The sequence below is a fragment of the Dendrobium catenatum genome, unplaced genomic scaffold, assembly GCF_001605985.2.
Source record: "Dendrobium catenatum unplaced genomic scaffold, ASM160598v2 fragScaff_scaffold_1599, whole genome shotgun sequence".
In the NCBI taxonomy this organism is placed as follows: domain Eukaryota; kingdom Viridiplantae; phylum Streptophyta; class Magnoliopsida; order Asparagales; family Orchidaceae; genus Dendrobium; species Dendrobium catenatum.
The window spans coordinates 102,602-124,522 of NW_021320061.1; the positions used below are offsets into that span (position 1 = coordinate 102,602).

Below are 21,921 nucleotides of genomic sequence, written 5' to 3' on the forward strand. Positions count from 1 at the left end.
TCCTCCTCTCCTATAGAGTCCAATGTCGGGCATTTCAAGATTTATGTAAGTTTTAATATATATAACATGAGGCGTAAGCCTCATGCCAGTGAGGCGAGGCGGGCCTCAACCAAGTTGAGGTGCAAGCCTCATAAGAAAACTTGAGGCGTAAGCATCAAGGCGTTTTTTACTGGAATTGCGCAAAGGCGAGCCTCATATTGTGCAATTTTAAACCATAATAAACACTGCTAACCTAAACTATAACTTCATTATGAACTCCTAAATTTTATTCTTATAAGTTGCCACAATAATAACATTTCATTTGTTCTTAAAGACTAGTACTAAAATACTTTCTTCAAACAATAGCCATTGTCTTCCTATTAAGAACATTACTGAATGTTCTAACTAAAATACTCCAATATCTCTTATACCAATTTAAATATGCAAGCATCTCATCGGGACCTAAAGCTTATGTATTTCATTATCATTCTTTATTTTCTTATATTAAAATAAAATGACGTTATTATCAATCTTAATAGAACTAGCTTAATCACTGTCTCTAGATCTCATTTCTCTTGCACCACTTTGCCTATTGTACAAGTTATCAGGAATGTAACTTCAGATTTGCTAACCACATTGAAAAACTTCTAGCTTCTTAATAATCTCAACAATGTTTTATTTTTATGAATCTTTTGGAAGTTTGACATAAAATCTAGAGTGTATATAAGTGTGACAAGAAGACTGATAGGAAACACTTGTAGATCTCAAGTATTTCCTATCAATCATCGAAAAACCACGAGAATTCTCCACAAAAAACTGTACAAAATCACAAAAAAGTAGATAATTTGTATTTTTTTATGAAAGGGAAATGGAAAATCGCAAAATACAATTGATCCTCTATTCGAGAGGAGGATCGATCTCTCCCAAATCTCTAGACGCAGCTAGAGCCCAAAGAAAAACCTATATCTAAGAGATCTCAAATTTCAGCCAAATTCAAGATGCCCTAACCCTAGGAAAACAAATTATTTAATGCATAAAAATCAAAAGGAAATCCCAAAAGAGGCCCTAAATTCAAATTTCCCGCCCAAAACTCTACAAAATCCTTCCTAAAATGTTCGTTTGGCTCGTGCGGGCCGATCGGCTACCGAAAGAGGCGAAGATCTTCTGCCTCACTGTTGCTGGGCCGATCTCGTGTGGACCGGCTGGACCGCTCCAATTGATCGGTTTAACAATACTCTCCTCCCAAAGATCCACCTTATCCTCAAGGTGGAAAGACGACACCCTCATTTCCTTCTTCATCACAAACGGTAAGAACCTGAAGAGTTTGGTCCTTACACCTGGGCCCCGGCGAATAACACTCGTCACATCTGAAACAGAGCCCTTTCATCCTCTTCTCCTATAGTTTTGTCTCTGTAAGCTTCTTGAAGTTGTCTTGAGGTATTTGTCCTGTAGTCTTTTCCTTCGAAATTCGTCGAAGAGTATCCAGTGTTGGCTCATTGGATTTCATTAACGTGGTGGTCATCTTGTATGAGCCTCCTGAGCTACTGCCTCCTGTCTCTCCCTCCAAGAGACTATGATATTCTACCAATTGAGCTAGTTCCATATCCTCTCTCAAGTCACGAGGCCCCATTACTCTAACCATAACTCGGATCTCAGGTGTCAATCCCTTCATAAAGTTTTTCTCTAGAACTATCTCAAAAAGGCGGTCCAATCGGCTAGCAAGGTACTTGAACCTCTCCCAGTTCTCCGTCACTGAGCTCTGTTATGTAAAGGCGAAGAATTGCTCATAGAAGTCTCCTCCCATGCCAGTTCGAAAACGTTCTACCAAACAATCCTTGAACTCTCTCCAACTCTGTATGGGTCTTCACATGTCCCTCCACTAATACCAAGGCTGTAAAACCCGAAATAGTTGATCGTAAGCATTGCACACATCTCGATGCGTCACAACAAAATTTAAGTGAATTTTTCAAAGTCGTCGGATTTCGACGAAAATAATTTTATAAAATTGTACATGAAATTTTGAGCAAATCAGTATAAAGGACCTATATGGAATTTTGCATAGATTTGGAAATAAAAATCAAATAAGTTTCAATTTTTTTCTAAATGACTTAATAGCCCTCAAGAATCTTAAAGAAAAATAAATGCATAAGAATGCAAAGTGGTCCTTTGGCAATCTCTAAACCACCGAATGCCTTAAGTGATCGAATAGTTTCAGTCCTTTCATTTCTCCTGCACAGTTCCATTTAGCCGAACATAAGAAGAGGCGCGGGCGGGACAGCGCGACGAGAGGCTTCGTGGGCGAATCCGGCGGCGGTTTACAGAGGCTTTCTTTGAGGGAAAGTGTAGAGAAGACTAATTAAGAGGAGGTTAAGGTAAGTTGTAATTAAGAGATTTCTCAAATTTTTGGTAAAGTTTTCTTTAAGTAATTTCATGAAAACTTTCCTAGGATGATAGGATTTTATGGTTGTTTTTGTGTCTAGTGTTAGTCTATGTGAAAGTTATGTATTTAGGGACTTTATGAGGTATTGTTCTGTTTTTAAATGGTTATTTATGATGTTGTTGAAACTTTCAAGTTTGATGTTTAGTCAATCTTTTTATAATTGAAGTTGGATGAACATTTTGTATATGTTTGTTTATGAACGAAATTTTATGTGTTACCATACGACTTTCTATTGCTGCCTAGTTAATTCGGGCTAGCCGGGCCAGGTCGTGACAAAGACAAAGTCTTCACGCCTAAACATACGCCCTCCGCCGTCAGTCTCTCCTCATCTATGAGCTCATTGACAGCAAAATATATTTATACCGTGTAGATCCACCCTGCGCATCCTTCCCCTCAAGATTTGGCATCTTTAGTTTCCTCTTCCTCGGGTCACACCGGTTTCCCTTAAATCCTCCATAACCTCTCATTCTTTGAAGAGGAGGTGCTCCCTAATTGTCACGATCTTCCCTCTGACGATCATACCCAAACCATTCATCAAAATCCCCTCTTCTTCTTTCAAAATTAACACCCTAGTGATCGAAATCATCCCCTCTCCTTACAAATTCAGCACCCCTTCTTGCATAGCCAATACTCATCTCATCCCTAGAAAGTAGTTCTAGAGAAGGCATTCCGTCTTCTCCCTCCAAGATCTCAACTTCTGGCTTTCCCCTTCCCCTAGACGTGTTAAGGTTCCCATCTCTTCCATGGCAGCCAGTAGTTTCCTTTGCTTCCAATGTCACCAGCTTGGTTTTGACTTCAAGCAATTTCTTCAACATATCTTCCACCATGGCAAACTTTTCCTCCATGTTTTCATTGACGGATGCAATCTGACTTTGAAAATGAGTCATCTTTTCCTCAAAATCTGCTTTAGTTGCTCAAGTTCTCCCTCCAAAACTTTCACTTTCCTTCCGGCCATTGGTTCCCCTTCAATCAATGTGCTATGATACCAATTTGATAGAAAACACTTGCAGATCTCAAGTATTTCCTATCAATCTTCGAAAAATAGCGAGAATTCTCCACAAAAATCTGCACAAAATCACAAAAATAGTAGATAATTTGTATTTTTTATGAAAGAGAAATGGAAAATCGCAAGTAAATTGATCCTCTAATCTAGAGGAGGATAGATCTCTCCAACATCTCTTGACAGCTAGCACCAAAAGAAAAACCTAAATCTAAGAGATCTCAAATTTCAGCCAAATTCAAGATGCAAAACAGTCCTTACATTCAAATTTCCATCCCAAAGACCTAAAAAATCCTTACCTAAAATGCTCGTTTAGCTCGTGCGGACCGATCAGATACCGAAAGAGGCAGAAATCTTCCGCCTCGGTATCGCTGAGCCGGTCCCACGTGGACCGGCTGGACCAGTCCAATGGACCGGTCTAACAAAGGCCTATCCTCATGTGACATATATTTTAAAAAAGAGTGTTACTTGTGTAGACATTTAATAAGCATGTAAGGATGACAAAGACTTTTTCAGACCTTAACCAACAAAGCCAATCTTTCAGATCCTTCCTAACAAATTCTTGAGAGTGATCAATGTTTGGCGCAGCATGAAAATTGTCTCCACTGCTCTTATTTCCTCTTCCCTGGAAAAGGAAGAAATTTCGAAATGAATAAGTGAACAATAGCAACTAAGACAAATGGATCGCTGAAGCTTCAAATTTGATAATTAACAAGCATATTAATTCAATAGATCAAGAAAACAAACATGATATTTTCAATGAATAACTTAGTCCAAGGTCAGCACCTCAAAATCCAAAGACAAACATAGCCAGGACAGAGGATATATTGTACACGAAAAAGACTGTATAATTGTATGAATTTAATGTGAAAAGGGTGGCAGCGACAACATATGGTACCAAAAACATGGAATCTGATTACTTAAGTAACAATATTTTTAGAGCCATCTGAAGAAAGAATTTCTCATTTAAGGTGCATGTTAAGTTGTTACTATACTTTTTTGTTCCATTGAGGGTTACATGAGACATCAACTCATTACAAGCAGGTCTTCTTGCACAACTTCTAAACATGTTGCTTTTAGCCTACTTTATATCTTCCTAATCCCACAAAATTTGACCATCCACCCACCTTATTGGTACATTTATTGCCCTCTACTATATATACTCAAGACACTTGGCTCAATTTCCTACATACAACATCAACCAATAAATTATTATAGCCCCACTACCCAAGCGAGATCGCAAGTCCAAGATGAGAAGAAGGGGCATGATGGCACAATCACAAGATCAAGATCAAGGGCCAATAGAAATTTATCCAACATAATTATTTGATTGAGTTCATATTTTGATAGATTTGAAATTATATGCATGATTAAAATTTAAAAAAAAAACATTTTCAAATTTAATTTTTTATGTTTTGCCAACAGTGACTATGCGTGGAAATATTTTTATATGTTGAAATTATAGATATACATTGAGTATGTGTGCCAACATTGAGTATGTGTGCAACGACTTTTATATGTTGAAATTGTTGATGTTACTATGCTTATATGTTGATAATATTGATGTTATTAACTACATATTGAAAACATCAATATCTATGTACTACCGATTTATGTTGACAATGTTGTTTTTTTTCATGTTTATGTACTTAAAATGTGTGAAGAAGGGCGGCAATGATGAGGAATATGGTGAATGTAAAAAATGTGATGGATGTTAATTTGCAATACATCTCAAAATCAATTTGGATTCATGTCGGGTAGGTCTATTATAGAAGCCATATATTTATTGAGAGGTTTGATGGAAAAATATAGAGAGAATAAGGAGGATCTACATATGATATTTATTGATTTAGAAAAAAATATTTGATAAAGTTTCAAGAGAAGTGCTATGGAGAGTTCTTGAAATGAAAAGAGTTAATAGCACTTATATTCAAATCATTAAACATATGTATGCAGTTGATATTAGTTGTGTTCAAACATAAGGTGGTTTGACCTAGTATTTTCCTATTTCGATTGGATTACATCAAGGATCAACCTTAAGCCCATATATTTTTGCTTTAGTCATGGATGTTCTCACAAGACATTTGCAAGAAGATGTACCTTGGTGTATGCGTTTTGCTGATGATATTCTTCTTGTTGATAAGATAAGAGAGGGAGTTAAAGGCAAACTAGAATTATAAAGGTCAACCTTAAAGTCTAAAGATTTTTGTTTGAGTAGATCTAAAACTGAATATATGGAGTATAATTTTAGTAGTAATAGACATAGTGAGGAAATTGTGACTTTGGGCAATCAAGTCATTAATAAGAGGTCACGTTTTAGATATCTTGGATCTATTGTTCAGAGTGATGGTGAAATAGATTGAGATATTATCAGCAGAATTCAAGTTAGATAGTTGAAGTGGAGGAATGCATTGGGCTTGTTGTGTGATAGAAAAGTTCCCCTCAAACTTAAGGGAAAATTCTATAAGATGGTGGTGAGACTTGCAATGCTTTATGGTGCCAAATGTTGGTCATTAAAAGAGAAATATAATATTAAGTTAAGCGTTGCAGAGATGAGGATGCTCAGGTGGATGAGTGGCTTTCCCCTTAAAGATAGGATATGAAATGAGCATTTACGTGAAAAGGTTGGAGTAGCTGCCATGGAATATAAGATTAGAGAGATCCTCCTTAGATGGTTTGGTCACATAAAATGGCAGCGTTCCGATGACCCGGTTAGGAAAATAGCGGTATTATATTTGACTTATGTTAAGAAAGGTAGAGGTAGACTTAAAAAGACTTAGAAAATATTAGAAATAATCTTTCTTTATTAGATTTAAACGACAATTTGACTTTTAACATGACGCAATGGAGAAAAAGGATTCATGTAGCCAACCCCACGTAGTTGGACAAAGGCTTGAAGTTGTTGTTGTTGGATGTTTATTTGCAATACAAGCAAGGACCCTTATGTTAATGTATATGTATATCGTAATGTATTCCTCTATTTGCCTTAAACAAATATGAGATGATCAAGTAGAGATATAAGTGAAATGGAGAAATAAAAAAATTGAGATGTATGTAATTTCTCTATCTTGGACAAATGTGAGATGACTATGTGGATGTATAAGTGAATGTGGGTATAATGAGCCATTCGAAAATGAGAATATTATGATGTGCTACTTCATAATATGTGTGTGCAATTTAGTTTATGTTTTGATATCATGTTTGATAAAATGTGTATATTTTATAACCATGTCCATGTGATGCAGAGAAATGTTATCCCTATTTTGAAGTCTTATTCAGGTGATGCTTACATTGCTATTATTTTGTGTGTATATCTATAATATCTATTTCATACTGAGATAAAATTGTTAAATACATTGTGCACTGCAAATGTTAGGATAGTCCCCTTTTAAATATGATCTATTGTTCATGTATTGTAGGCTTAAATAAAAACTTTCTTATAGAATTGCGTTGAATTCTATTGTAATAGGTTTTGGATGAACTCTTGAGCAAGTGGTTTGTTCACCATATATATACGTAATGCTTTTAGGTCTCCTTTGGATAGATTAAATTGATAGAGGCTATTGATCATATTGGATTTCAAGACTATATGCGATAGAGGCTATTGATCATATTGGATTTCAAGACTATATGCATTCAGTATATTTGTATTCTTTTGTTAGTCATGAATATGTTTATATTTGGATGAAATGAAAGTGAAATCATGTTTGACATATAATATTTTTTGAATTTTTTTAATGAATTTATATATTTGTCTCTGTGCATATTGAATCTTTATAGATGGCTATGTATTATACAACAACAACAACATCAAGCTTTTATCCCACTATGTGGGATCAGCTACAAGAATTCTTTTTCTTCATTGTGTCCGGTTAAAAGTCAAATTCTCATTTAGATCTAATAAAGAAAGATCATTTCTAATATATTCTTGTAAAACCTGAAAATGCCTATCGTAAGCGTCGCACGCATTTCGATGCACGCCGACGAAATTAAATGAATTTTCAAAGTTGTCGGAATTACACGATTAATTTTATAAAATTCTACGTGAAATTTCAAGCGATTTGGTATAATGAACTTATACCTAATTTTGCACGGTTTTGAAATTAAGAATCGACGAAGGTTATTCAAAAAAAAACATAACCTAAAAGACTCAATAGCCCTCTTAACTCTTAAGAGGAATTATGAAGGTGAGGGCATATGCGTCAATTTCCATTTCCCTCTTCCCCCACCACCCAAATAGGCTTAAAGGGGCCGAAATTTTCGGTCCCTTCATTTCTTTTGTTCAGCCAAATGCAAGAGGGCGACCGGCAAGGGTAGAAGCGGCGGGAGCAAGGCGGCGGCGGCGATTTCTGACAGAGATTCTTAGGAGAAATCGAAAAGGAAAGTTAAGGGAAGTCTAAGGTATGTTCTTAATCAAGAAATTTCTTAATTTTCCATAGATTTCTTGAGTTAAAAATATAGGGTTTTCCTAAAACTTAAATTTTTTAGAAGAAGAATGTTTAGGGAAGGTTTAATGATGATTTCTAACCCTAAAAATTTAAAGTTCTCCCAAAGTTTTTGAGTTTTCCAAATTAGGGCTTTTTCCAAAATGTAATTTTTTTGAGAATTGATGCTATCAAATATTTCTGTAATTTTATTTTGATTTGAACAATAGTATATTTTATGTTCTTTTTTTTTTAGCTATCTAATGATGGGAAAGCATCCAATGAACATGGTAGGTTGTGCATAGGGCTTGGTAGACCTTTGGTTTGCTGGCTCGATTGATCCTTTGGCTGCTGCTAGTTCACGGGTTAGTTGTTTGGAGCCTTTGGTGATAAATGGAGAAAGTTGGGGTTGAGCTCATTCCCTTAATTGTTTGAGCTGAAGTTTAGTAACTCATTAATGTTCAAAAGGTGGCTCATTATGAAGGATTCAATTTTGGGGTGGACTTGTCCCTTCTACTTCCCCTTTCTTCTTGTCTCTTGGGAACCCGTGGCTTGTTTCAAATGATGGCTGAATTATGTGCCTTGAATTCATGTGGGGTTGCTGTATCCGAGCATTGTCTCCTTGGTTCCTTCATCGGCTGCTGGTTTTCCGAGCCTGGGGAAGTTTCCCGTGGCTTTGGGGCCTTGGTTCCATCCTCCTTGGTTCCTATGGTTGCTACTTCGGTTTCTTAAGCTCTGCTGTTTTTCTGTGAAAAGCAAATGGGAAATTCCATAAACTTGGTGCTTGGGTTCTTGTGGAAAATTAATGTATGTGACTAATGGTATTCTCCTATCTTGCCTATAAATATGAGAAGTTGTTGTGAAGGAAGGGAGTTGACTATTTAAGCATATTTGCTATTGACCTGCGGGTTATTGGAAAAGCTTGCGAGCTTGTTTCATTCTTCTTTCTCATCCCCTCCGGAAATCTTGCGAGCTCTTTCCAACCTTTCTTCTTGGCTTCTAACCTCTTTCGTCTCTCCGTAAGTTCCACTCTATCTGTATCTCTCTTCTTGAGCTTTGGTGGTGATTGTTGGTTGACTTGGAAGCATTTTTTGGGAGAATTGGACAGTGGTGGACCATCAGTTTGCTAGTCCTATGCACCTATCTTATTTAACCTACAATTCAATGCATGTGAGGAACCCGCTCTGACGGTTGTCTGAGGATAGCGTTGTTTTTTCTTTCTTTGTTTCTTTAAAATCTCTTAGTGTTTTCTTGTTGGATTTTGAATGTTTTAGTTGTTTGCTACTATTTTAATAGAATCTGGTTTAATTTCTATCCATTATTCTTTTTGTGTCGATTTTCTTGCTTGTGTGTCTACATCAAGAATCCTTTCACAAATGTTATTCCTAATCGTCCTAGAAATGTTTTAGTAGTAAAATGTAGGGTTTTGCATAATTTTTCACTTTTCCCAATTGTAATGTAAGAAAAATCACAAAATTTTATGTCTAATTATTAGTTTAGGTAAAGGGGAGGATTTTAAAATGCAAATGTGATGAAATAATGAAAATTTTGGTTTCCAAATTTAGGGAATAAGGGTAAAACCGAAAATTCGTGTCATTTTACATAAAGTTGGGTAATTAGAAAGTGTTAGAAAAGGGTAAAATGTGGGAATTAGGAAAAAAAAAGATTTAAAAATTTTAGGTTTTCATTTAAATCCAAAAATAATTACATTATAATGACAATTAAGAATTTAGGTTAATGATAAATTAAGGATTTATGTTAATGACATTCATTTATATTAATGACATTAATTTATGATAATGACATTCATGCCAATTAATGAATATGAATTAAGATTAAACATTTATTTATTTTAATGATTTTTTTTTATATTAATTATATTAAAATTTCTTTTAATGAACATAAATTATGGTTAAAGGAGCATGTTAGTGAATATGAAATAAGATTAATGTTGGGTAATAGGAATTTTGGAATGTATAAGAACTCTTTTATGTTAGGATTATTAAAGTACTTCCTCTTTAGAAATGTTTGAAGTAAATTAGAACATAGTAAGAAAAATAGGAATCATTGATATTACTTTATGATTGAGAACTCTAAGTTGAAGGTTTAGGATCTTATTAATATTATTTGAACAGTGGAAGATTCATGATAATTAACATGAGACGAGTATTGGGATCTACAGCAAAGCTTCAGGTTTTAGAAAATATTAAAGCTTAGAAACATTAGAGTGAGTACTCATGTTTTTAATTACAGTAATTATATTTGTTTCACTTACACTTGATGCATTAACTATTGTTATTATTTAATCATTTATTGTTAAAGTTGATTTCTCTTTTTCCAAGAGAATCGATCATGTTATTATTTAATTGCTCAATTCATTAAATACAATAATATATCTTTTATTATATATTATCATGATGTTCATTATACATTTCAATGTTAAATGATAAATAGAAAGTAAATGATATGATTGATATAGAATGCTTGCATTTGCATGTTGAATTGATAGAGTTCACCCCCTTATGATACTAACTAGGGACGCTGTACCCATACACGTTAAAAGAAAATGATAAAGGAATATCTTCATTGATACTAGACGGTGGCTCATATGATGGTTGTACTATATATAAAAATGAGAAAGATATGAATACAGATATGACGAATATAAATTGGTTATGATATGATATGCATTTATGATTTATGCATAACTTAAGCTTATTATGCAAATAAAAATCTACCGTTATTGTCTCTTATTACCCCGCCAACTCCTGCTTTGTATGAGCTATGAAGGAAGGCATCAACATTAAGCTTAATCCAATCGGTTGGAGGGGGATTCTAAGTGGAAGAAAATAGCCTAAGCTGATAAGAATCCCAGTTGACTTAGATTAGACTAAAAGCATTTGAGGACGAAGCAAGGCTGACTGCATTTGCTGCTACTACATTTATACTATCCTCTTTGCTTCCATGTACCATCTTATTCCTACTTTTCCAAGTCAGGAATACCACCGAACAGTATAAATTGCCCATGAATGGATTAGATTTAGACATATAAGCCAATTTATTGTAGCAGTTTTCCAAATTAGAAAAAACTGGTAGCTTATATCCCCATCTGTTAATCATCTTGATAACTTTTTGAAGAAAAAAACAATGAACTGCTATATGTTCTGAATTTTCCACATCACAGCATCCTCTCGTACAACCATTATAGTTGATAATTCTTCTATACATCAAAAACTCATTAGAAGGAATTGACTTGTGATCTAATCTCCACCAAAACAGCTCCACCCTTCGTCTTAATTTTAAATCTCTTAACCATTTCAAGTTTTTATCTTCTTCTTCATATCTTCTACTATGATCAGTAATCAGAGCCGCCAGTGTTTTCCCTACATGATTGAACAATATCTCCCTCTCATCAGTAGGAAGATCATTATGAATTGGCACATAATTGATTAAATTCACAAGCTCCTTCCCAAAAACTTGTTGTAATTTCATCACGTCCCAACTACCTTCTTGAATAAAAAAGTTCAAACTACCTTGTTCTTCTTGTAATTCAGCCACAAAAGTTGGCCAACGCTCAATACTCTTGTCTAGTATCCAGATGTTCTTTGTAGTATTGACATTCTTATCATCTGATACTTTCCATCTCAAAATTTGCTGCAGGAATTTTGCTCCATTATTGATGATCTTCCAGGTAGGAGATTTCCCACTTGAACCTTCAGAATTCCAGATTTCTTTCCCATATTTTGCAGTTAAGAGTTCTATTCAGCAAAGTAGCAGGATTTGATAGTAGATTTCAAGCAAATTTTGCCCTCCAAGGTCCAATTTTTTCAGCTGCTAATACAACACCTTGGCCACCCAACCTTTTTGTTTGCACAATGTTTCCCAATCTCCAAAGGAAATCTCTACTTAACTTATCTAATTCATTCAACACGCCCATTGGAACCAAAGAGTGAGTTCATAGGAAAAAAGGTAGAGTTAAGAGAGAAGATTTAATGAGTAATAGCTTGTCAGACAGAGAAAGAAACCGGTTTCCCCATATATTTAATTTGTCATAAGCCTTTTCAATCAAAGATTGAAAATCTGCAACAGTCAACCTCCTCAAAGCCATTCTCACACTCATAAGCAAACTCATTTTCATTGAAATCATAGAAGAATAAAAATACAAAAAATTCATATCACCAAGAAGGATCAATGTCTCCTCTACACTTCTTCCTTAATGTGTGGAGTTGATCAAACAAATACTGATTAAACACTATAATGTGCTAGATGAGACTTCGAATTTTTTCTTTTTTTATATTTTTCCTACAAAACAAAATTAAAACAACACATTTTCACTAAAAATATAACATATAAAATAACAAATTATTTATATTTATCAAATTTTTCCCAACTTAAACTCTTGCCTGTTCTCAAGCAAATAAAAAATATACAATTCTAATTAAATAATTACCTAAAGTAAAAATTGACAATTTAAATTTAATAAAATATAGGAATACATCGCAATCTAGAAATAGTAAAAATGAACAAGGTTATAATTCTAGTTTGAAAAAATATTAATAATTACACTAACCAAACATCCTTATTATTACTTAATTTAAAATCACAGTTTAAAATTTTAATTATTAATTTTTTAATTTTAAAGTGAATAATGTAGCTTATAAATTAGATATATTAATAGTTAAAATTAAAACTTGGGAAATCCAATGATCATTTGATAATTTATAATTACACAAACAACAATTAACATTACACTTGCTTTCATATGAATGATAAAAGATGCATAAACATGGGATAATATAGCATAACCATAATAGTGGTTCCAAGATAACTAGTGCACTAGGCAACATGAGTATCATACTGGCTACAATAGTTAAAACAACAAATCATGCTCACACTACATATACCTATTACTCACATAATTGCATCCTCTTCTAAAAGATATGAAATAAAATAAAGATACAAACACATCCTCTCTTTCTCCAAATTCAAAATTTTCTTAATCATCCAATCCATATGGTTTCAATCTATGACCATAGACCATGAATATATGAAAAATTTATTATCTTGAATATTAATGGTACCATTGAGATATATTCTCATAATAGTATATGGGCCAACCCATCCATATTTAAGTTTTTCATGATAAAATTTTTTCCTATAATCAAGCAATTAACGCCTTGACCAGGATAAAATTCATAATCTAAAACTTTACATTTATGCATTTTTTTTTCTTAGCTGTCACGACCCGGCCCGGCTAGCCTGATAAAAACAAGGCGGGAGCAGTCGGTCGTACGGAACAGCATAAATAAACATAAACAATTTCATTATCTTTTATAATAACAGAAATTAAACATCATCCCACATTAAATGAAATAGTCACTAAACAACATCAAATAAAAGAGAGTTTCATATTGTTAATCACACAAAACTACTAAAATTTTCAAATCCCAATTACATAAACTTTAAACTCAAACTTAAACTCACAAACTACACAGGAATAAACTCAAAGACTCAAATTGAAATCATAAAAAGGAACATTTCTTTCTGAGGTCCCCTACGACGATACGTGTAAGGTCGTCGAGCAGCCATCACTTACTCCTAAAAAATAGTTCAAATGTAGGATGAGCCAATGCTCAGCAGGTGAAAAATACTTATATCAAATTTATGAAATATTTTTTTAACATACCATTAAACATGAAATAGAAAAATGTTCAGTATAAACATTGATGCTTGTATTTATAAAACAGTTTCAATAATCATTTCATAAGATATTTTCTTATTTCCATACCATTCTTTCCTTTTTCTTTTCTTTTTTCATAAAATTCCCTTTTCTTTAAATGCATAATTTTCAAAGTCATAATATGTTAATCACCTATCCCGGAAGTGCCTGATTTTGTACTGATCAGGTACACAATCAAATTTTGAACATTTACTTTACTATTGGCTCTACAAGCCTCCTTTATCATTGGCTCTACGAGCCTCATTTATCATTTTTGGCACTTTCAGATCAACATGCACATGAACTTTAATATAATATTTATTTTCATCAAGAAATTTGAAACTATTGAATGCCTCATGTGATCTTCAAAATTTTTTTTAGGGTAAATGAAAACTTGGAGTTCTTATTTCTTAAATTATTTACTTAATTTGAACAGTTTAAATAACATAATATGAATTAAGCAAAGATTGAAAAGCTAACGGGCATAATTAAGAATTCATGAACATAAATTTGTAATATTTTAAAAGTGAAAAAATATTTAATTAAAAATTTTCATAAATTCAATTTAAATGCAAATCAGCTACCTTGAAAGCAATAAATAAAATACCACAACGTTGTACAGCACCGTCAACCACTGTCTTCACCTTAATTCACACCTAAAAGACAGTTACAATTTAACTAAGTTTAACTCATGATTACATCCAATAATTAGCATAATTACTTCCTATTTTCGGAATTATTCAAATCTAAATTTTAGAAATTCCTAAATATTAAATTTTGCTCAAATCTTTATTCTAAAATCATTCCTAAAAAATATTTAATAATTACCTAATTAATTTTTGGATTAAATAATTTAGGAAATTATCGAAAAGCAAATTTTTATCAAAAATCCGATTTCATGCTTTCAAAACATTTCTAATGTCTTTGGGAATAACTTTTCTAAAAACATTTTGTAGAAATTAGATTTTTAACAAAAAGTCCTAATTTCCATTTCTCCAAAAATTCCTCTAATCTGTTTGTTTTCATTGCTAAAACATTTCTCTAATCCTTCCTTAAAGTTTTCGTAAAGAAAATACGAAAGAAAACCAAAATCTTATAAAACCTTAAAATTTTCTTTTCCAAAAATCTAGAGATTGAGAGGGATCCATTTGAAAATAATTATACCTGAGTAATCCTCTTGTCGTCCTCTTCGATTTGGACTAAAATTTTCGCCGGAAGATCTTCATCGGAACGCCCTCGCTGATCCGCCTGTCCGCCCGTCTGTCCATTTATTCGCTCCCTCTCTCCCGTTTTCGGTAATTCTTGCGTGAAATGGGAGGTGGGGTTCGGTTGGTTCATAATAGGGAGAAGAGTTGCTAATTACCTTATTACCCTTAGGTAAATTTACGCTTTTAAATTGTTAGGGGTAGAGTTATCCTTTTGAAACTTTAATAAATTTTAATTCCTAAAATAGACGAAATTAGGTATGGGTTATATATATCAAAAAGATCAGAATTTTGCAAGGAATTTTATAAAATTATTTTCGTTAAATTCCGTTAACATTAAAAATCTCCTTTAAAACTCGGCGCGGTGCTTTGAAAAGCATGCGACGACCTACTAATGTCGTTTTCGGGTTTTACAATATCCGTCTTATATCTTCTTATATCTTCATAAACTTCATCATTGAACTTATGAAGTTTATGATAGCAAAATATTATTAATTTACTCCTTGATTATTTTTGCCATTATTCTATTAATTACTACCACTCATATTATTTGACCAATTACAATTAGGATTGTTCCTCCAACCTAGATTATATGTATTTGTATAGGATTTATTTTATCTTCCAATTACATTAATGTTTTCAATTTCTTATATATTATTATCTTCAATTGAATGTCAATCTCCAAAAGATTCGGTTCTTATTCCAAAATTTGCTCCTATTGTATTCACTTCTTAGAAATTGCGGCAACTTATGCAGTCAAGATTGATAAAGCATTAAAAATAAAAAATTTCAGCTACTTTTTAAGGATTTACCCTACTAGAAGACCACTAGAACTATTAGTAGTTTTTTCTCTATTAATTCATAGGCTTCCTCAAATAGCTTAGATATTAATGATCCTCCAACAACAGCATCAATTATAGTTCTAAAAAAATCCTACTAATTCATTATAAAATGTTTGAATAACCAATCAATCAGGTAATGCATGATGAGGGCATTTCTTAAATCTTTCCCAACTCTTATAAATGAATTCTCGTTCAAACTAAGTAAAAGAAGTTATGACATTTCTAAGTTTGGTAGTTTTTGAAGGTCAAAACATGTAGCAAGAAACTTATAAGCGAACTCATTCCAAGTAGTTATAGAGCCTGATGGTAAAGAATTCAATCACATTTTAGCTTTATCTGTTAGAGAAAAAGAGAACAATCTAAGTCTAATAGCATCATCACTAACACAATTGTACTTAAATGTTACATAAATTTCTAAGAAACTAGCTAAATGTAAATTGAGATCTTTTACATGGCTTACCCAAACTAAGAGTTTTGAACCATTTGTATAATGATGGATTTTAATTCAAACTCAGGTTCAGTCATTTTAAAAATCTTTTTGATTTTTCGAATTTTAGAAAGGGTTCGCTAAATTTCATGACTAAATGACAAAAGTTTCCTTCTATGACTATAAAGCATACAATAAAAAATATACAATTAGTAATCAAAGAAATTAAAAATAATAATAATAAAAAAGTAACTACGTCTAACTATGTAATTAACTCAATAATATAGTTAAAATTTTACAAAAAGCGAAATACTTCCACAGCAACAACGCAAAAAACTTGATTGGGGCTATTATGGAGTCCAATTTTGAATTATAAAAATGTTTAAGGCTCTATCTCAACTAAACAATTCTTAAATTTTTTTAATATATTAAAATAATAAACCCAACAATATATGCAAGTATAAGTGTCGAATCAATTAATAAAGTAATAGAGTAGAGTGTCAAACCCATGAAAAAGTATGTTTTGCAACAATCAACTACTACAGTCTACTCTAATTGCAAAATTATCCTACTGAAATAAAAAATTATTGATTGTGGAGATTCAATCACTGAATAAAACCAGTAAAATAATGGATACAATATTTAAATAAAGTATTTTGAATTGATGAATATAAATTGCATATCTTTCCTAATGAAATTCTTATTTTTAATGTGATTTAAAGCATATACATCCCTAAATCTCTATCGAACTTGTAGGGGTGAAAAAAAAAACATTTATTAACCACCTATAGTTATATCAACTCCTAAAGAACTTAGCATATTTTACATCTTATATCTAGGTGTGCAAACATGCTCGCTGAATAAAACCAGTAAAATAATGATACAATATTTAAATAAAGTATTTTGAATTGATGAATATAAATTGCATATCTTTCTTAATGAAATTCTTATTTTTAATATGATGCAGAGCATATGCATCCCTAGATCACTATCGAACTATACAGCACACTAGGTTTTAACTACACATATGTCACTATGTGTATTACATAAAGAATATAATAATATTGAAAATATCATTTCACCTTTAGAGCGCAAGAATCTTCAATAGTACTTTATTTTCAACTTCATCAATACAAAATTAGAGAATTAGCCAGATATAGAAGAAAAGATAAGCAAACTCATTTTCATTGAAATCATAGAATAATGAAAATACAAGAGAATAATATCACCAAGAATTATCAATGTGTCTCTTCTATACTTCTTCCTTAATGTATGGAGTTGCTCAAACAAACATTGTACTTTCCTAGTTTCTCTTAGATTGTACTCTAAGAGAGATTTAAAGTACTTGAAAATTACTGAAATTATAAAAGTGACTGAACTCTCTTACAAACATAACACAACGACTATTTATCGAAAAATACAATTTAGGCAACTGGCGATGCAACGCTTAAAAGATTGCCGCCGCAGCACCCAAAAAATGAACTAATGCTGCTACGCTTATATTTTGCTCCACCATGATAGATTGTGACACTGAAACATGATAAATTGTGACACTGCAACGTTTGAAGATAGCAAACATGGCACTGCAAAGTTAACCATTTTGATGTTGTGACGTTGTCCAATAGAAAAGTCAGCGTCGTTATGTCAATGTTGTAGTGCTCTGGTAATGCCTTTGATTGTGCTAAAGCATTGATTTGTCTGATGCCACAGCATTAGATGATACTTTGAATTTGGTGTTTTTTTTTTTTGGCACAACACAACTAAAATAACATATTTTCACTGAAAAAAAAACACAAAATAATATATAGTATTTACCCTTATCAGCACCAAGGAACATCCCATTGTAAATGGTTCATTAACCATGATTATTTTCTTATTGTGAGGACAAAAGGTACATAAAATAAATTTATGAGAAGGGTTGGTCATATTGTTTGTAGCCCCAAAATAAGTGGTCGAAGAACTAAAATATTGGCATCTTTGATATTTTAAACCTGAGAAATAAGGTCATACCTGAGAGGTACCTACTACAGACATTTTTTCTAGTGTTCAGAGTAAGTTTTTTAGCCATTATGTTTCTATTTTGTGGAATATGATGGTTGATTATTTGGTGATATCACCTTTCACATGTGTTATATAGATATGTATTTGATCTTTTGCTTATCCTTCCCATGTTATCCAATTTCAATTTTGTGAATTTTCATGAAGTTTCCATCATCATTTTTGCATGTCAATCGTTTGATTCTAAGGCTATTCATAGAGCATCTCTATTGATCATCATTGCTCAGGTTGGTTGCTTGTATAAATATATATCATTTATCTCTCAAACCAAAGATTTCCATTGTGACATCTATGCAGGTATATTTATAAATCTTTGCTAAATTTATATTAACATATAAATGTTAAGTAATTAAAAAATAAAATTGATTTTTTAATAAATGAATATATCGAGTAAATAGCAGTTACTTTATGTAAATATTATGAGTAATATTACTTAATCAATAAAATGAAATAAAATATACTTAATTGTATATAAGCCGAATAGGTGTTTGCTTTGGATGATAAGATTAGAATTAGTTACTGATGTGGGCCCTATTTCCAGTTCAAGCAAACAGGCAATAAAAGAAGGGGCGGATGGGTCTGAAATGGCTTTTCCCTATATAGATGATTTCACGCAAGCAGGAATTAAAGAAGTGGAAAGATTTGAACAGTGCAAAGGAAGGAAGATAGGCACAGAATTCTGAAGAAGAATCGCAGAAATCACTGTAGCAGATTTCGGCTAGGGAAGACTGAAGGGAGAATTTCTGAATTCTGTAGAAAAATTGTGGCTTATTGTAGCAGGATTTTCTGAAGAACAATTCAACAGTTCAGGTGGAAATTTAGAAATCTGTTTAAAAGATTTCTATGTTTGAATTAGATTTATATGGGGAATTATAGTTGACAGGCATGTAACTGATTTGAAAACAATAAACAGTAAACTTTAGAAGGATTTGGAAAAGTAAGAATCAAAAGGAAGTTTGGAGAAATAGAAGAAGTTAAGAATATTGGAAGAAAGGTAAGAATTGTGATGATTATTATTATCTTTTATATCATTTAAATTCATTCAAGTTCTAAAGAAGTATATATTAATCGTAAAGTTAGGATTCTTCAGATATATTTATGCAAAGAGAAAGTTTCGAGGTGACTTACAATCATGGAAGAGTTCGTAAGAGAGAATTGGAGGATCAAGGAGGTAAGTAAAGCAAAGATTAATGTTTGAATAAACTTATATGTTATTTTTTATTTGTTTTGATTTAGAATATTTTCTTCACACCTTCAAATATGACATGATGTTTATATCTTTGTTACGATATGATTTCCATTGAAAAGTTTTCTAAGGTGATCTTTTTTGAAAAACTTATGTATATTAGTCTTACACAAGATATATCATGAATGATAATGAAGACTGATATGATATTAATTATGAAATAATGTTGAATACTAAATTAATGTAAAGTTTGGCTATGAATAATGTATGCCTTATCATTGTAGTTGGGACAAAATGGTTCCCATATCAGAACTACATGGTAAGTGGGGCAAAAGGGACCCCAGGGGCAAAAGGTACCACAGGAAATTATGAAACCTGCATAGCAGGTGAGGCAAAAGGTACCCCAAAAAGTGGCAAAAGGGACCTTTATGCAATTCAATGGTGATAATGCAAGGTTTACTTAGGCTCCATTGAATAATGCTATGAAAATATAGCCAAATCTTTCACATAAAATTTATATTCAACAAGGGATTCAAAAGGTAGTTAATTATGATTTGTAATTTTTCAATATTAATTCAATGTTATAATTATTCATGTTATACTATTTTATTGCTAATTAATTTTGTATTACTTGCTGAGCCTCATAGCTCACCAGAACTTTCTTCTGGCTGTTGTTACAGGAAAGGACAAGGAGAAGATTGGTACAAGTTAATTTATACAAGTGTTTCTTCATTTCATTTTAAGTTAAATTTTACTAAGTCTACTTTTAGAGGTATGAAATACTTCAGTCTTGTATTAGTTGGATGGTGTAGTGGCTCTGTAACTTTATAATTGGAGTATTTGAATTATTAGATGTTTCATTTTTTGTATTAAATGATGTTTATATGATCGTTTATATAGATCTGAAATAAAATGAACTTAATGAGATGTCTAGTGATGGAAATATTATGATTATCCTAGTTATACTCTACAGTACTGTTAAGGGGTACTGTGGGGTGTTACATCCATAACTAGGATGTTACCCAAAAGTCTTGTTCATCCCATAATTTAAACATGGGATCTCCTTCCTCAAGTTTGGCACCAAGTAAACGGCCAAATTTTCCTCTTCAAGAACGTGCACATCAATTGTGACCAGTTTAGACTGTAAATTTCATTCATTTGATATATTGTATGATATTTTGCAACTCTTGTCAGGGGTGTCAATTCGGGTCAACGAGTCAGGTTCGAGTCGAACCCGAGTTGACCCGGGCGTAAACGGGATGACCCGAACCCGACCCAGTTAGCTAAATGGGTCAGGGTTTTCAACCCGGACAAGACCCGCACAGGTTACCAGGTTGACTCGACCCGACCCGACCCGCGAACCCGATTAGCTGAAAGGAAAAAAATGCAAAATCTGACCCGACTTCAAGCGGTGTCGCCGACGGGGTGAGGTCGATGGTGGAATCATCTCCAAAAGACGTCGGAGTTCACAGTTCCGGCCTTCCGGGTTGGTCGTGGCCTCGTGTGTGATGTCGAGTCATGGCAGCAGGCGGTCTAGCAGACTAGAACGGCGTAGCAGAGACCCTACATTGCGGCAGCCTGAAAGCCGAGCCTGGCCGGGTTGAATCTAGTAATTAGGTTGTTAAGCATAAGTGAGTGTCCCAAGGCTACCAAGAGGGGGGGTGAATTGGTAGTTTAAAAATTAAAATTTAAGACCCTTTTTTTTTGTAGAAAAAGATTTTTCAACCACAGAGTTTTTAAAACTGAAATAGAAAGTGCGGAAATGTAAAAACAGTAAAGTAAATGACACCAGATTTATAGTGGTTCGGTCTATAACCAGACCTACATCCACTCCCCAGAGGCACCCTCTGAGTATTGCACTAACACCAATAGTGACTCTCCTTTTGCACCCACAGCAAGGCGGAGAAGCCTTTACAACACACTCTTTTCACCACTCCCCGGTGCGGCAGAGAACCGTCCGTCCTTTTACACAATACCCAGTGTTGGCAGAGAACCGTCCGTCCTTTCACACTCTCCTAGTGTGGGCAGAGAACCCTTCGTCCTTTCACACTCTCCTAGTGTGGGCAGAGAACCCTTCGTCCTTTCACACTCTCCAAGTGTCGGCAGAGAACCGGATCTCCTTGACAGATCTTCTCACAAGAATCTAGAAGGAAGAAAGAAAAGAGTGAAGTAATCCCAATTCACAAGTAGAGACTCTTACCTTTGAAATCCAAATGAAGCCTTATCGCTCCAGTGGTAAGAATCCTCCCTTGAATGCTCTCTCCAACTCTCTCCTTGGCTATTCTCTCAAGAGACACGAAGATCAAATGACAAAAAGATTGGGTGGCAGTCTAATTTGGGCTATTTATACAAAAGACAAGAAAAACCGCCCAAAAACTGCAAGTATTCAATTCTGTACGCAGTGGATCGTCCTGTACGATCGTGGATCGTCCTGGACGATTTTACTTAAACGATCTGAAACGACCCTATTTGAATATGTGTACGAAATGTCTTCGTACAGCTGATCGTCCTGTACGAACTAGGTTCGTCCAGTACGAACGGTTATTACAAGGTCGAATCTAGAAACTGCTGAAAACTGTCCTAAGTCGGTTAATCGTTTGGACGAAAATTGATTCGTCTGGACAAAATTTTTACAGAAAAC

At 33.4% G+C, this 21,921-nt stretch overlaps 1 protein-coding gene and 1 long non-coding RNA gene across 11 annotated transcripts in view; one reads left to right on the forward strand and one right to left on the reverse strand.

Annotated features, from left to right (window-relative positions):
- Window positions 1-18,863, forward strand: part of LOC114581208 — a 65,363-nt gene extending 46,500 nt beyond the window's left edge. Inside the window, exon 3 of the long non-coding RNA XR_003703080.1 lies at window positions 18,636-18,863. This is a non-coding gene — a long non-coding RNA (uncharacterized LOC114581208). The remainder of the gene's footprint in view (window positions 1-18,635) is intronic.
- LOC110115878 (alpha-amylase 3, chloroplastic) overlaps window positions 1-21,921 on the reverse strand; it is a 151,471-nt gene that overhangs the window by 52,218 nt on the left and 77,332 nt on the right. For all 10 annotated transcript variants that reach the window (XM_020849278.2, XM_020849277.2, XM_028700841.1 and 7 more), the window contains exon 9: window positions 3,938-4,044. In XM_020849278.2, the coding sequence (XP_020704937.1) occupies window positions 3,938-4,044 (107 nt within the window). The remainder of the gene's footprint in view (window positions 1-3,937; window positions 4,045-21,921) is intronic.